At 39.4% G+C, this 17,195-nt stretch overlaps 1 protein-coding gene and 1 pseudogene across 1 annotated transcript; one reads left to right on the top strand and one right to left on the bottom strand.

The window, feature by feature from the left end:
• Nucleotides 1-597: 597 nt before the first annotated feature.
• LOC125151852 (olfactory receptor-like protein DTMT) lies at nt 598-1,548 on the top strand (annotated as a pseudogene).
• A 3,871-nt stretch (nt 1,549-5,419) lies between these two features.
• LOC125151783 (olfactory receptor 1D2-like) lies at nt 5,420-6,400 on the bottom strand. The gene has a single exon (XM_047833239.1). The coding sequence runs from the start codon at nt 6,359-6,361 to the stop codon at nt 5,420-5,422; it is 942 nt and encodes a 313-aa protein (XP_047689195.1). The 5' UTR covers nt 6,362-6,400.
• Nucleotides 6,401-17,195: the final 10,795 nt, after the last annotated feature.

The raw sequence follows: 17,195 nt of genomic DNA, 5'->3' as shown, positions 1-17,195 counted from the left end.
AATACCTTCTAGGCAGTACTGTCAGTCACCGAAATAGAGCTACTGGGAGTGGAGCCCCTCTGGGTCAAGGAAGACAATAAACTAAATTTCACAAAGATTGGTTTCAGAGTAACAATGAGCCATGCAGGAAGATGGCCATCAGAGAGCTGAACACCCAGGTCTATAGCCCAGATGAGCTATGTGGGCTGGATAAATACACTTGGGATTCACTGTCATATTTAGGGGAAGTGTAGGAGGATTCTGAGGATCACCAATATTCAAACGATGACTGAACAGGAGACGTTCTCTAAGGACTCTGTGGAGGCATTCCAAGGGAGATAGGGGAAATTTGAAACTGAGGTGTCACCACAGCCAAGAGATGGGAGAGTTTTAAAAAGGAAGAAGTGACTATTAGTGTTAAATGTGATATGTTATCTGATTTAGAGACTTGGAGGCCATTGGAGACTTGTATTTTCAATAGAGTCAGCTGCCACCTGTTTCTATATTCTCACTCATCCACCATTTGACAATAGGCCACTTGCAATGGAAATATATTTATTTCTTATACTTGGATTTTAGGGTCTGTTATTTTCTTCATAAATATAATAGAGTCACAGAATGATAGAGAGGAACCAAACTGTCGTCTCAGAGTTCCTCCTTCTGGGCCTGCCCATCGAACCAGAGCAGTGGAATCTGTTCGGTGCTCTGTTCCTGGCTGTGTATGTTACCACCGTCCTGGGGAACCTTCTCATCGTCGTCCTCATTCGCCTGGACTCCCACCTCCACATGCCCATGTATTTGTTTCTTAGCAATTAATCCTTCTCTGACCTCCTCTGACCTCCTCTGCCACAATGCCCAAACTGCTGCAGAACATGCAGAGCCAGGCCCCGCCCCTCCCCTATGCCAGCTGCCTGGCCCAGATGTATTGTTACTTGTTTTTTGGAGTTCTTGAGAGCTTCCTCATTGTTGTTATGGCCTATGGTCGCTATGTGGCCATCTGTTTTCCTCTGCACTACACCACCATCATGAGCCCCAACCTCTGTCTCTCCTTGGTGGTGCTGTCCTGGGTGCTGACTACTGCCCATGATGTTGCACACCCTGCTCATGGCCAAGCTGTCCTTCTGTGCCGACAACATAATCCTCTACTTTTTCTGTGATATGTCTGCTCTGCTGAAGCTGGCCTGCTCTGACACTCGAGTCAATGAGTTGGTGATATTTATCATGGGAGGGCTTGTTCTCGTCATCCCATTCCTACTCATCGTCATGTCTTATGCACGGATTGTGTCCTCCATCCTCAGGGTCCCTTCTGCCAGGGGCGTCCTCAAGGCCTTCTCCACCTGTGGCTCCCACCTCTCCATGCTGTCTCTCTTCTATGGGACAGTTATCTGTCTCTACTTGTGTCCATCAGCTAATAATTCTGCTGTTAAGGAGACTGTCTTGGCCATGATGTACACTGTGGTCACCCCCGTGCTGAATCCCTTCATCCAAAGTCTGAGGAACAGAGACATGAAGGGAGCCCTGGGAAGAGTCTTTTGGAAAAAGGAAGTATCTTTCTCTCTAAAATGGTAACAATTTGGATTTTTACATTATTTAATTCAGTGGGTATAGTAATGTTGATAATGGAATATGAGTCTAAATCAGTGTTTTTTCTCCATTAATTTTAAAGCTATCAAATTTTCTGTCCAGATAAAAACCCTATGCTAAAGGCAAATATGAAAATATGGTAACTACTTAGCTGCTTTCAGGTAGAGTTGGGGGCAGGAAACCAGTTTGATGTGAATCCATATTTCCCTTTTGCCAGGTGGAATTGAAGTTTGAAAATAAGACTTATATACCTTTGTGCAAAACATCTGTTATTGATTTCAATTCAGAAATTGTCTTCTTCCAACATCACTGTCATCATTGCTTTTCTTCCTGCTCAAAAATCCTCAGTGATGCACTCAAGTGAAGAAAGAATAAAATCCAACCTTTCTTTCTCACAGAACACAGAGAATCCTGGAGTTCTCAACTTCTCTATACACCTCACTCTCCACTATGAATAAAAGCACTTCTTATTTCCTTCTCTCCATCCATATGCTCACCTCATTCTATCCTTTGATTTTAATTTTATTTTTTGAGCCAGATCAGAAAAATTGTTCTTTACAAAAGAGAATAAGTAGCAAACACTTGTTGGGTGCTTTTGAATGTGTCAGGCACTTTTCCAATCTATTAGCCTACCACCTCTATGATGCTGGTCCTATGGTCATCCTCATTCTATAGGTAAAATGATAGAAAGGTTAATTTACTGCCCAACATCACATAAGAAGTTGAGATTGGAACCCAGGCAGTTTGGTGTGTAGCCCAAGATCCTCATGACTACACTATACTGCATCTTGAAACTGCCAAACTGTACTCCCTCCATTGTAGTGGTGCATTCTGTCCAGTTCTAGTCATTTGTCAGTAGATCAGGCTTTCACATATTTCTTTCATGTCTTCATTTTTCTCATTGAATTTCGCTAATACATAATCATAAAGTATAGAACAAGAATTGTAAGCCCATATTCCAGTGGCCAAGCAAGTAATGTACATGAGTGTTAAGTAAGCCAGACGCTTACCGCAAGGATGCTTGGGTGGCTCAGTTGGTTAAGCATCCGACTCTTGATTTTGGCTCAGGTCATGATCTCATGGTTTGTGAGTTTGGGCCCTGCATCAGGCTCCGTGCTGACAATGCAGAGCCTGCTTGGGTTTCTCTCTCTCTCCCTCTCTCTCTCTCACCCTCTCACACGTACACACACACTCTCTCAAATAAATAAATAAATAAATAATCAACTGCAGAAATATGATCAAAGATTTTTTATTTTATTAATATATGGAATATGCCTCTATCATAGCTCAAAAATATATGCCACTGAGGATGATATTTTAACTTTGATATTGAATAAATTATAAATGAAAATAGAAATACTTAATTATTAAATACACTATTGTATTTTGTAACTCCTTTGATTTGGAAGCAAAACCTGGCATCTTTTCTTCTGACCAAGATGTCAGTGTGAAGTCCTTTGTTTTATCTTGAATTGTTTAGTGGAGAATTTAGGATTGGATCCATTAACTGGGAGTGATATTTAGATTTTTTTTTTCCTGTTTAATAATACAAGTTCTGTTCACAACCACATGCACTTTGAATATGGATCAAATCTTTGCACAAACATTTATATAATTAGGATCACTTTTCTGGAGGCATAAGTAGAACTCTAATATTCCAATGTTGTCATAATATTTTTCAGTATTATATCGCACAGTGTTCCATTAACTTGAATTTTTGCTCTTCATTTAGTGTATTAATTGGGAAAGGTAAACTAATATGTTAATATAACATATAATGTTATTTTATTGTCATAAAATTGGGAATAAATGAACATTTTACAAGAACTCATCATTCAGCTCCTTAATTTTGTGTATGTAGAGCGGTCATTATTTTCATTCCTGTAAATGTATTTTAACTATGATGAGTAGTTTGCATTATTCTTTGCCAAATTATGTTTTCAAAGTACAGTTTTTTCAAAAGGAATCAGTCAATTGAATGATATATTTGTGCAATTATTTGTGACTGTATTTGCAGAGAAGTATTCACAATGTATTCAGACATGATTTGCATATCAAGATGACCCCATGTATTGAATCCAATCTTCACAAGTGATAGGGGAGGTTTTTAAAAACTTATTGTATAACATGAGTAACTCATTTTTTTAAACATTTCCAAAACCTTTTTTGGTCCCATGTCTGACCTCCACATAGTGCCAAAGGCTACCATATTGTTTATTCAATTTTTAAAGTGGAGCACTGGCCAGCTGGTTCAATTCATGGGAACGTATTCAGTTTATGATATAATTACTATTCTATTAAGTCTTTTAGTTTTGAAATTTTAGCATTGAAAAATATTATAATAAATGACTCACGTTAGGTGTCATGGAAAATATTGTCACTTCAGATTTATTTTTTTTTAATTTTATTTATTTAAGTAATCTCTACACCCAACGTGAGGCTCAAACTCACAACCCTGAGACCAAGAGTCACATACTCTACCAACTGAGCCAGCCAGACACCCTGGGTTTAATTTTTAAAAACAAGTTTGATATTATCACTAATACTATCAGAGTGCAGTTTGTAGTAGACTTACTAATTTTGACCAGCTAACATTACAATTTTGAAGTTTTTTTCCCTCTAATAAATATATAACTAATTTCTTGATATTGTGTCAAATAGGGAATCTTTTCCAAAGTTTCTTTGGAAGGATCAAACCTTTTATCAACATCACAATTAAATATAGTGAATTCAGTGGTATTATTAATGTTTATATTCTCATGTGGCAAAGCACGAATGCTGCTTTCTGTTTGAGGCACATAATTTTTGCTAAATCCCAAAGACCATGATTTACTATTCAAAATCTGTAAAAAGTGTGAAGCCCAATTATTTCATTGAATACAACAGCATTGCACAATATCATTGTTGATTTTATAATCATATTGAAAAATGAATGGAAAACTTCAGTCTTCTTTTTGCTTCTTAAACTTTTCATATCATAACTTTTTTTCTACACTGATCATTGTAAGATTCATTTAATGTAAAATAGGTTTGACACAGGTGCTCTTTGCTTGCTAATTAAACGTGTTGGGATACGGTATATTCCAGAAAGAAACACTCGGGTTTTTCCCCCCAAAATACAATTATTTTTCCATTTTTGGTATCTGCAGTGAATCCAGAAAATATTACCTTCTTCTGAGAAAAGCAGTGCCAAGAAGGCAATGATACATGCTGATGAACTGGAGAGTTTATGCCGTGTCTGAAAGGACAAAGTGCTACCAAGCACAGGAGGTTGCTTTTGGGTGGGAATGTAGGCCCAGGACCACAAATGCTCCCAGCTGTTCGGCCCCATGTCTGACCTCTGTTATTATAGATGCCCGACATTTTGTGTATCCAATTTATTAAGCAAAGCATTGTCCAATTCCTAGGAGGACATTCTGTTAAGCATAATTATTAAACTATTAACTATAGATTTGAATTTTTATGACAATCTTTCAACTTCTAGTGTTATGTCTTATAGGTAGCATACAGTTGGGAATATTTATTTTATCCATTCAGACATTGTATATCTTTTAGCTGGTGAGTTTATCCATTTACATGGATTCCACAGCATGGTGGCAATATGATACCGTGGCCACATAAGTTGAAGGTTCTTATTTGCAAAATTCTGGTATTAGTGTTAGTGTTACCTTATTTATTTTGAAGGCTTTTTTGATCAGGGGATCTTGAGTTACACATACATGCCTTTCCTTCACCACGGATACATAAACTCATTCTGAGCTGGAGCTATGTCCTAATCACTCCTGTGTCTCCTATAAGATAATGCCTTGCGTGTGGTAGAAAATTCCCAGTCTCCACTTCAGTCTCCAAAATTACCTCATGTCACCTTCTGGAAGGCTTTACCTAGAAGCAGTCTTCCCAGAGCCCCATGCATGTCCTTGTTCCTCAGGCTGTAGATGAAAGGGTTCATCATGGGGGTCACCACAGCATACATCACTGTGGCTACTGAATCCTTCATGGAGTAGGATTGGAGAGGCTGCAGATATACCATACAAAGTGTCCCATAGAAAAGAGAGACCACAGCCAAATGAGAGGCACAGGTGGAGAAGGCTTTGTATTTACTAGAGGCTGAAGGTATTTGGAGGATGGTTCTGACGATACGAATGTAGGATATCATCATGAACCCAAAGGGGGTGAGGAAGATAAAGATGCCTGTGGTAATCAGCACTATGTGAATGATCTGGGTGTTGGAACAGGCCAACCTCAGCAGAACATACATCTCACAGAAGATGTAGTGGATCTTCCGGGAACCACAGAATGTCACCTTGGTCATGAAGAGGGTGAGGGTGAGGCCATAGAGGAGAGAAAGTGACCAACACAAGGTGAGGAGCAAAATACAGAGTGCAGGGCTCATGGCTGTGACATAGTGGAGGGGGCGGCAGATAGCCACATAGCGGTCATAGGCCATTGTAGCCAGGATGAGATTGTCCAGTGTCACCAAGGAGACCAGGAAGTAGAGCTGTGTCAGACACCCCGCATAGGAGATGGCTTTGTTCTGGGACTGAAGGTTCACCAACATCTTGGGGATTGTGTTGGTGACAAAGAAAAGGTCGGTGAAGGAGAGGTTGGCCAGGAAGAAGTACATGGGAGTGTGCAAGCGGGGATCAAAGCTGATGGCCAGGATGATGAGCACATTTCCCACAACTGTGACCAGGTACATGGATAGGAACATCCAGAACAGGACTTGCTGCTGCTCAGGACTCTCTGAAATCCCCAGGAGTAGGAAGTCAGAGATTCTAGTCTGGTTGCCTCCATCCATTTCCCCAACTGTCTACAATATCAGTACCACCAAATGTCTGCTAAGTGTCCTCTATTGAATAAGTACATTCAGATGAGCAAAATAAATTATTTTCTTAGCATTAAAATTGTCTTAATTTTATAAAAATATCATTAAAATAGACTCAATTTTATATTTTTTTAAACAAGAAAGAAATAACAGACACAGAAACAGAACATGGAAAATGTTTATGAACCTTAATCATTCCAGCAACTGCTAATTTGGCATACTCAATGTTCTAGGAATTATGTCTGTGTCATATATGAAATCCTATTGTCTTAAATACTCTTGCAGTGCTTAAAGATGATATGTAGTGCATATTGCATAGGTGTTTCAGTGATATTTTATATACATTATAAAAATGGGCATTACACAAGTGAACAAAAAAGAGTAAGTAAAAGTATTGGAAAAGAGAAAGAAAAATAATTATTTGCTGAAATGAGAATTTATCTGGGAAATCTAAGACAATCAACAGATAGGCCATTAGGAATAAAAAGGGTTTACATTGGACTGGACAATCACACAATACGTGGACCCCAAACTAATGGCACTTGCGTAGTCATATCATGTAGTTAGTAAGATTGCATTGTCAGAACACTTGAATTCCAGCCCGAGTGCTACCACCGGTCAGTTGTCTGGTAAATCATTCGTGCTCTTTAATAGCCCATTTCTTCATGTGAAAATTAAGTCATAATGTGCTTAACACAGAGCGCTTGTCTGCAGTGAGCAGTCAAGAAACGTTGCCTATTGTCATTACATGTAGACAATCATCAGAAGTAGGATAGAAGCTGAGGTGAAACAATTGCATCCACACTATCACCAAACAGATCTATGCATTGAGATGTTAACAGGAATCAGACTGGACCTTCACCATCTCCAGTGAGGCATGATGTGTACATTTAAGAATAGATATACCATGGTACCAAGCAGAAAGATAAATTTGTGGCACTGGTGCCTATTCCCTTGAATTAATCTAAATTTAATGTATTGAAACATAAAATTCTAACACGGTTTTTAAGAAATAAAAGATAATCTAAATGTCATCTACAAATAAGCATGAAAATAAGCTAAGAAAATGTAGAAAAAACAGAGTGAGGAGACACTTGCTCTGTGAAATATCCAGGACTCTAAAAATAAAAAGGTGTATTAAGGCTAGAATGAAAGATGAATAGTGTCATTGATGAATAGATAAAGAAGATGTGATATATATATATATATTCCATTGCATATATATATATATGCAATGGAATATTATTCCTCCATAAAAAAGAATGAAATCTTGCCATTTGCAACAACATGGATGGAGCTAGAGAATATTATGCTAAGTGAAATAAGTCAGTCAGAGAAAGACAAATACTATATGATCTCACTCATATGTGGAATTTAAGAAACCAAACAAATGAGCAAAAGGAAAAGAAGAGAGAGAGAAAGAGACAAATTAGAAGACAGACCCTTAATTATAGAGAACTGCTGATAAGCAAAGGGGAGGTAGATGGGGCGATGGTTGAAATAGGTGATGGGGATTAAGGAATGCACTTGTGGTGAACACCAGGGGTGGTATGGAAATGTTGAATCACTATATTGTATACCTGAAACTAATAATACACTGTATGTTTACTAAATGGAATTAAAATAAAACTTAAAAAAAATTAAAAGGCAACTTCAAAAAAAAAAAAACATGTCCATAGAACTAAAGGAAAACATGTTTAAAGAAGTAAAAGAAGGGGCGTCTGGGTGGCTCAGTCAGTTAAGTGTCCAACCTCATCTTAGGTCATGATCACACCGTTCCTGAGTTCCAGCCCCACGTCGGGCTCTGTGCTGACAGCTCAGACCCTGGAGCCTGCTTCGGATTCTGTGTCTCCCTCTTTCTCTGCCCCTTCCCTGCTCGTGCTCGCTCTCTCTCTCTCTCTCTCTCTCTCTCTCAAAAATAAATACTGATTAAAAAATTAAAAACAATAAAGGAGTAAAAGAAGGTATTATGACAATGCCTATCAAATCAAGACTATCAATAGGAGGAAGGAATTTTAAAACATAATCACAGGGAAATTGTGGAGTTGAAAAGTGTCATAATTAAAACAAAAAAGTCCCTGGAGGGGCTCAACAGTGAGTTCGAATGGCAGAAGGATTAGTAATCTTATAGATGGATTGATGCAAGCCGAAAAAAGAGAGAAAATGAAGAAAAATGAAGAGAGCCTCAGGGAAATGTGGGACACCATTAAGCACACCAACATACATGTGGCAGGAGTACTGGAAAGGGGAGAGAGAGCAAAAGAGAGGAGCAGAAAAATGTTTGAAGACATAATTAGTGAAAACTTCCCAAATTTATTGAAAAATACTTACACATCTAGAAGCTCAACAAATTCCTAGTAGGATAAACAGAGAGAGACCCACAAACAGACTCACCACCATAAAAAATCTGAAAGGTGAAGACAAGGAGAAATCCTGAAAGCTGAAAGAAACAAATATCTATTTATACAGAAATGCTGATGACATTAACAGTTGACCTAGCAGAAACAATGGGGGACAGAAGGCACTAGGATAATATATTTAAAGTTAAAAAAAAACAATAAAACCCCCAAATCCCATAAAACAAGAATCCCATGTCCAGTGAAGCTCCTTTTCAAAATGAAGACAGTATAAAATATTTCTCAGGTCAACAAAACTGAGAGAATTTGTTCTTGCCAGTCCTGCCTTCCAAAAAACACTGAAAGAGTTTTTTTGAACTGAAAGTAAATGACCCTAGTTGGTAATTTGCACACACACAAGAAACAAAGAACAGCGGTAAAGGCAGTTAGGTAAATATACAATACAGCTTAAGTGCTTATTTTCTCCTTTCTTGCCTTAACTGATTTATGAACCAAGTATATGAAATAATAGGTAATGGTATATTGTCAAGCTTATAGTGCATAGATATATAACGTATTGTCAATAACAGGACAAGGGATGTCAGTGGGATCAAAGCTGTATTGACTAAGGAAATGACTATAGAAAGGTAAAGTCATAATTATGACAATATATTGTTGGGTTATATGCTTATATAAATATGTATATATATATGCTTATATATATATTGGGTTACATATCTCTCTCTGTGTATATAGATATAACATCTAACATTAATAGATGTTATAATAGATTAATAGATGTTATATATATATAGATATAACACCTAACATTAATAGATGCTATACCTATAACAATAATAGTACAAAAAAGAGGGGAAAGGGAATAGATTTCCACAAGAATTGTTTCTATAGGTCACTGGAATTAAGCTAGTACAGATCTGAAGCTGCTTCTCATATGTTAAGGTGTATATAGGAGACCCTAGAGCAGCCACTAAAAAAAAATCCAACTCTCAAAGAATATGGCTTCAAAATCATTACAGCAATTAAAATTCTACATTAGACACTATTCATTTAATGGAAAAGAAATCAGTTAAAGGAGGAATAGAGGCACGACAAGACATGAGACATGTAGGAAACATTATTACCTTCTGGTCTTTGTGCTTTTATACTTGCCCTATCCTACATTTTGCTTAAATGTCTGTTTCCCACAAGACTGTGAGTGCCTCAAGAACAGGGACATTTTCATCATTGTATCCCAGGGCCTTGCATGGCACCAGACACAGCATAGGCTCAACGTATGAAGGTGGAACTGAACTGTATGGAGTATTAGGCATTCCATGCATTTGAAATGAATGAATGAAGTACAGTGATCGGCGCCAAGAGCTTTTCAGTAACACTACAGATAAAATGCAGTTGTTCGAAAAATCAACCAGCGTGCCAGGGTAAGTGGGCCTGTTCTGGAATTTCAATCTGGAATACGATGAATTCAAAGTAGCAGCTAAACAAACACATGCAGATGTGCGGACAGGGAGTAACCCAGGGGATTAAAATAGCTTGGAGCTCCAGTTGAAGGGTAAGGGAGAAGGCCCAGCATTTAGCAAATGAACAGATTTGTTATCTTCACAAAATCCGATCCCCACATATCCAGTGTGGGTGGTACAGCTGGAGGATATTTTGAGTCAGAAGTTTGGGTCCAAGTGCTAGCTTAACACATATGAGCCAACAACTACCTCCTACTGAGCACTGGCTAGAAAACGTGTTGTAAAATTTTGTATTTAGTTCACACAAAATCACAAATTGACTCTAATATTCCAATTTCTTGATAAGGTGGCTAAGACTTAGGTTAATGAGTTTACCAAGTTACAACCAGGAACTGATCAAGTGGAAACGTGAGCCCCCTTCTTCTGTCTCCAAAGCCCATGTCCCAAGCAGTTTGCCACACTTGGAAGAAGGCGAATAATGCCCACCCGAATAGAGGTTTGCAGAAAGAGATGAAATGCTGTACATGGAAGCACTTCTTCAGCCTAACTGGAAGTGATTGTAAAGGGAGCTCTATTCTGAACAATTTTCTCAAACTTCTATCTCCTACCTCCTCCAGTAGGAAACCCTGCTCTCAGGACAAAGGGGCATCAGGGGCCCTAGTCTCTTCCCCATCCTGGGCCTGGCTCTCCCCCCACCTCAAACAGAGCAGTCTCAGCCCGCCTATGTCTGCAGAGAGTGACTCACAGGCAGACTTGTTAGTGGCCAGCCCCTCGGTGCTGTCTACATGGGGGAGAAATGAGTGCCAGAATGTATCGTCTTGGGCTTCCCATACACGGGGTGTTATTTGTCCAAGTCAGCAGCTAGGGAGTAAACCAGAGACAAAGAGAAGAGCCAGGCTATCTCCCAGAGAAGCTAGTGCTCTGCCAGTGAAGAGGGGTGGGGTGCGGGGGTTGGGGGGGGGGGGAAGGGGGAGTGGATTCCCTATCACAGAAGGCATTCAGACATTATCATGCAGGCGGAGTGGTTGTTTCAGAGCTGATTCAGCTTTTGTGGAAGTAGGTGAAGGTTAAGATCTCTTTTAACTCAAGATTCCAAACCATAGAGTAATCATTGGTGGTCCTTCGGCATTTGCGTGAAAATGGAAGTACTCTTAGCACAGGCTCTAGAGACTTTCCCTATATACAACTTCCCATATCTGTGGTTTATTACCATATACTTCACCTATGGTTCAATACCATGAATGAGATAGTTTGTTCTCCTAGTACTTAAGGGAGAGTTTTCGCTGAAAAGATCTGCCCAAGGTCATGGAGTGATTTGGTGGCAGGGACGAGGCTTTGACCAGGAGTTCAAGTCACATGTTTGCTTTGTTAGCCTAGAAGTGGGAGAAGGTAGAAAGCCTGGAAACTTGAGGCTAGCAAAAGAAAGACTGCTTTCCTCTTAGAAAAACGGTTGACCGATAATGGGGAACTGATGGGCTCATTCCAGAGATCCCTCCAAGAACCCCCAAATGGCCTAAAATGAAAAAGAGCACAGTGGTAACTCCCTGAGTGACCCCAACCCTGAGCACACCACTACCCCCTCTGTTTCTGCCATGGAGACAAAGGCCTTCCATCTCCTTAGACCTCATCAGAAACAACGTCCCTCCACAGTCTATTTGCCTGGATTCAGGGCCCTCTGAGATATCTGCCCCACACAGGGGAAGGAAGGAAGCAGGGAGGAGCGCAGGGGAAAGTCAGAGGACACCCAGAGGGAATACTATCTTTGCTTTCTAGCGCTGAAGGAAAGTTCCCCCGGACACTTTAGTCTGCATCAGAATCTCCTGTGATACTTTAAAACAAACAGCTGCTTTTCGGTCCCCTTCCTGGAAAGACTGGTTCTGGTTTGAGAACCAAGTCCTTTTTAGCAATCATCTGGTGATTCTGATTGTGCAGAAATGCTGTTCTGAGTCTGTGGGTTCTGAACACTTGTATGGTCAGCTGGCCTCAGAGACAGAAACCCCTTTCCAGGATAGCTCTGCAGGGAGGAGGAGGGTGTAGGGGTGGTATGGAAAAGTAGTCCCTCCTTGATGTTGGAAAACTGGCCTTTGGTACCTCTTCTGTTGCTCTCCAGCTGCAGGACCTTGAGGAGAGCATGCAACCTCCCCGAGCCTCTCTGTCCCACCCATGAAGCCTTCCTCGCAGGCTCGGGAATGACATGCAACAGAGCTTGTGACAGCACTTTGAAAACTGGAGAGCACTGAAAAGATCGGAGGGGTTATTAGTTACCTTTAAACACTAAGAGGTTTGATTCTATGAAGATTCTGTCAAAGTTTGTGAGTCTGTTTGTGAGAGGAAAATAGAGAAGAGGGAAGATAAGAAAGGAGGGAAAAAGAGAGAACATGAACCTGTGACATGCAGACCTTACCCACTGTCCTGTGCTGCTCTCAGAATTTTCTGGTTCTGCTGTCTCGTTTCCTCTCACATAGGGTATCAATTCGATCAAGACATAAAGGACCCTAAAACATTGCTTTCTGAGTAGGACTTGGCAATTTGTCCCGTTGGCTAAAGTGGGAAGGAGGATATTGGTGCCTGGACCTTCAGTCCCTGTAAAAGAGGAGACAGTATGGAAGGCCGTGGACACCCTGATGACAATTCGGCATCTGGGAATTGAAGCCTGTGTCCCAGGTTCATGAAGGAAGGGGGTGTACTGGGAGCACAACAGGCCTACCTATCTGTTTTGGAGAGGCCTTGGGGAGGCGATCCCATGACAGCTTGTTGAGATGAACCTGGATAATTGCTCCAATGTTTGTATCTGTTAGGAAGGGTCTTGGGAAATGAGCCTTATTTACCAATATTTGAAAATTTCTGTAGGAATTTTGACAAACTGACAAAATATGAGTAACCAGAACTTGCATAAAAAACACATTGTCAGCACTTCGCACGCCTCATGCTCTCTTGCAGTCACTGTTCCTGCAAACAGTAACCACTCCTAATAGCATAATTTAGTTTTGCCCGTATTTGTACTTTATGTAAGTGAAAGCACGTAGTTGTACTCTTTTGTGTCCGTTTCTTTTACTCAGCATTGTATGTGCCGTTCATCCATATTGCTGCACGTGGTTGTAGATTGCTCATTGCTGTATAATGCTCTGTTGTGTGACTATGCCACTGAAAGAAATCCATTCTACCTTGCTGAGTTCTAGTAGTCTCTATTTCTGGCTAATGTGAATAGTGCAGCTACACATACTTCCTGGGCATCTATACTTTATGCGAAGTGATTTGTTGTTTTGACTTTATCATTTAGATCTGTTAATAATCTAGAATGGATTATAATATCTGGTGAGGTAGAAGTCAAGATATATTTTTTCCCACAAGTGTGGATATCCAACTAAATCTTTTAAAAAAAGTTTTTTTTAAATGTTTTTATTTATTTTTGACACGGAGAGAGAGACAGAGCACGAGTGGGGGAGGGGCAGAGAGAGAGAGGGAGACAGAATTTGAAGCAGGTTCCAGGCTCTGAGCTCTCAGCACAGAGCCCTACACGGGACTCAAACTCGCAGACTGTGAGATCATGACCTGAGCCGAAGTCGGACGCTCAGCCGACTGAGCCACCCAGGCGCCCCTCCAACTGAATCTTAAACATGCTGTGTTTCTCCATTTTGTTTTTTTTTGGCTCACTTTATTTTTATTTATTATTCTTTTAACTATTATTTTTTTCTTTCTCCAAATTTTATTTAAATTCCTGTTAGTTGACATACAGTGTAATATTTGTTTCAAGTGTAGAATTTAGTGATTCATCACTTACACACAACACCCAGTGGTTATCACAAGTGCCTTCCTTAATACCCATCACCTATTTAACCCATCCCCCTGCCCACCTCCCCTCCAGCAACCATCAGTTTGTTCTCTATAGTTAAGAGTCTGTTTTTTGGTTTGCCTCTTTTTTATTTCTGCCCTATGTTCATTAGACCTAAATGGGAGACAGGAAACCATCAAATTCTAGAAGAAAATGCAGGCAGTAACCTCTTTGACATTGACCATAGTAACTTTTTTCTAGATATGTCTCCTGATGCAAGGGAAACAAAAACAAAATAAACTATTGGGACTTCATCAAAATAAAAAGCTTCTGGGGTGCCTGGGTGGCTCAGTCCATCAAGTGTCTGACTCTCAGTTTCGGCTCAGGTCATGATCTCACGATTTTGTGAGTTTGAGCCCCCATCAGGCTCTGTGCTGACAGTGTGGAGCCTGCTTGGGATTCTCTCTCTCCCCCTCACCCTGGCCCTCCCCTGCTCATGCTGTCTCTGTCTCTCTCAAAGTAAATCAATAAACTTAAAAAAATAAGTTCAATATTCAATATTCAATATTTGAATATCAAAAATATTCAATACATAAATAAAAAGCTTCCACACAGTGAAGGAAACAATCTATGAATGGGAGAAGATGTTTGTAAATGACATACCTGATAAAGGGTTAGTATCAAAATATATAAAGAAGTTTAAAACTTAATATCCAAAAACAAATAATCCAGTTAAAAAGTGGGCAGAAGACATGATGACATTTTCCAAAGAAGACATACAGAGGGCTAAGAGACACCTATTTACTTCAAACAAATAATAAGGTGGGGTAGTCTTCAGAGTAGAAGTCTTTCACATCTTTGCTAGATTTATTCCCAAGCGTTTATTGCCTTTTATTAAATAATTCTCAGATTTCAATACTTACAGAAGAATAATAATCCATACCCACAATTATACTATGTTATTACATATTTACCAAGCTAGTAAAATGAATAACAATAGTGAAACATTATTGGTGAGACAATGGGTAAACAGTTATAGTTTCATGGCAAATGGGCAGTATAGGACAGAACTTTAAAACTATCCATATGTGCACGTGGATGGATTTATTTTTAAGAATGTAGGCTAAGCGAGTAAATCATATGAGAAAGTAATGCTTGTGGAAATGATATTTTTTAATATTCAAAATTTTGAATTAATCCTCAAACAGCATAGTAGGGCAACATTTGACAAAACTATGGTGTGAGGGTGTATTGATGCATCTCAGAAGGTATAATTATGACAAATGTGTAAACTGTGTTGTTACAAAGACATTCACAGACAAAATATAAATATGGAAGAGTAACATAATTTAAGTTAAAAGCTGGAACTAAAAATATTGGTGAATATTTAAGCAGTGGAAGACGCACGTCTGTCAATGAATTAGGAGAGCATATGAGATAGTACAAACTTATGTATTTTAAGTTAGCTGGTAAAGTTTTACTCTAAGTTTAAGTAGCTGGTAAGCATGGTTTCAAAGGTAGACTGAAATCATCCCTGCACATGAATCCCAGCAAGTAGGTGATTCTACATTAAACCCAAAATGTTCTTAAAAAGGATGGTTGAAACACAGGATGCCATCTAGTTTCACAGAGCAGGCCATGGGTGACCCCTTAAGTTCTTGTGAGTGAATTTGCATTAACTACTGCTGCTCAGCTTTAATTTTAATAAGGACTACTGCCACGGCGGTTAACATTTATTGACAACATACTATATATCCTAGAGGCACCCAGTTGGCTCAGTCACTAGAGCGTGTGACTCTTAATCTCAGCAGTCATCACATTCAAGCCCCATGTTGGGCGTGGAGCCTACTAAAACAACAGCAACAACAACAAACAAACAAACAAACAAAACCATGTACTAGGCATTCACCCTTTATATACTTATATGAATATCTCACTTAAATATCACAAACAATGCTTTAACATACATTACCGTATTTAAACTTCCTGACAACACAATAAGGTAGTTTATATCTGCTTTGAAAGGTTAAGTAATTTCCCAGGGTCACACAGCTTACAAGCAGCAGAGCTAAGATTTGAACTTGCTGCAGTCTATCTATCTAACTGAAGAGCCAATGTTTACCACTTTGCTGTACTAACTTTTATTGTCAGAAGATAGTATGTAAGTTTACTGTAAGACAAATGGGGATCAAGGGAGCTGGCCATCAGAAATTGACTTCTACTGGAGGAGATATTATCTACAGTAAACACAACCTATGTCATTAAGCATGCAGCCAGATACCTAAAGGGAAATAGGCAAGAATAAAAAATAGTACCCCATGGTAGCTTTTTATTTTCTTATGGCGTCTAATTGGTTAGGGTGTACCTTATTATACATGTATTTGTCAAAACTCTTGGTGACTTAACTCTCCAAGTCCTTTTTGGTAAACTTCAACAATAATCAGTAAGTTATGAAAATATTGGCCTGAGTTGATCTTGGGAGCAATATAGAACAGTGTGGGCTGCAAACCATATTTGTTATGAACTGGTGAAGGTGGTCCTGAATGCTACAATAAATAAGTTTGAACTTTATTCTGCAGGCAGTATAAGGCCCCTGGAGATTTCTAATAGGGTGGTAGTCATATTCAATGAAGGTTAATATGATTGTGGTGTGCAGAATAGATGGAATGGGGAGAGATTAGGGACTGAGGAACATCTAGGAGGGGGTTTCAATCATTCAGCTAAGAGACTATGAACTGTCCATAAGATCATTCTTTCCTAGTCCCTAACTTTATGAGTGCAACCATGGCATTGGGGTTTAGCACATATTAATGGTGCCAGGCGTTGTGCCAAATGGTAAGCATTGGTATTGCAAAGATGAAATTAACTTGGAAAAACTTTCCCCAAAGATAAAAATTAAATCTTCATGAAAGTAACAATTTTCATAATTTAAGATGTTAAGAGGGATGGGGTCTCGGATGCCTGGTAAAATGTTACAGTAGGTCTACCTAAGGACTCCACCCTGTCAAACCCTTCCTTTCCAGTCCCGGGTTCTATTATCTCAGCATGGGGACTTCACAGATATGGGGATTCCCAGTGTCAAAAACACTGTTGGTAGGAATCCAAGTCACCAAGGTCACAGTGATGGTGGGGGAAAGTTATCTTTCCCTGAAGCTTATTCTTGGACACATACAATAGCGCAACCAATATTTCCTTATTTTGGTCACGAGTTGTTTCAA

The sequence above is a fragment of the Prionailurus viverrinus genome, chromosome E1, assembly GCF_022837055.1.
Source record: "Prionailurus viverrinus isolate Anna chromosome E1, UM_Priviv_1.0, whole genome shotgun sequence".
NCBI lineage: Eukaryota > Metazoa > Chordata > Mammalia > Carnivora > Felidae > Prionailurus > Prionailurus viverrinus.
This window is presented reverse-complemented; position numbering and strand designations above follow the sequence as displayed.

What these genes read in the sequence shown, in the direction of transcription:
- LOC125151783 (XM_047833239.1), bottom strand. Translation starts at nt 6,361, where the DNA reads ATGGATGGAGGCAACCAGACTAGAATCTCTGACTTCCTACTCCTGGGG.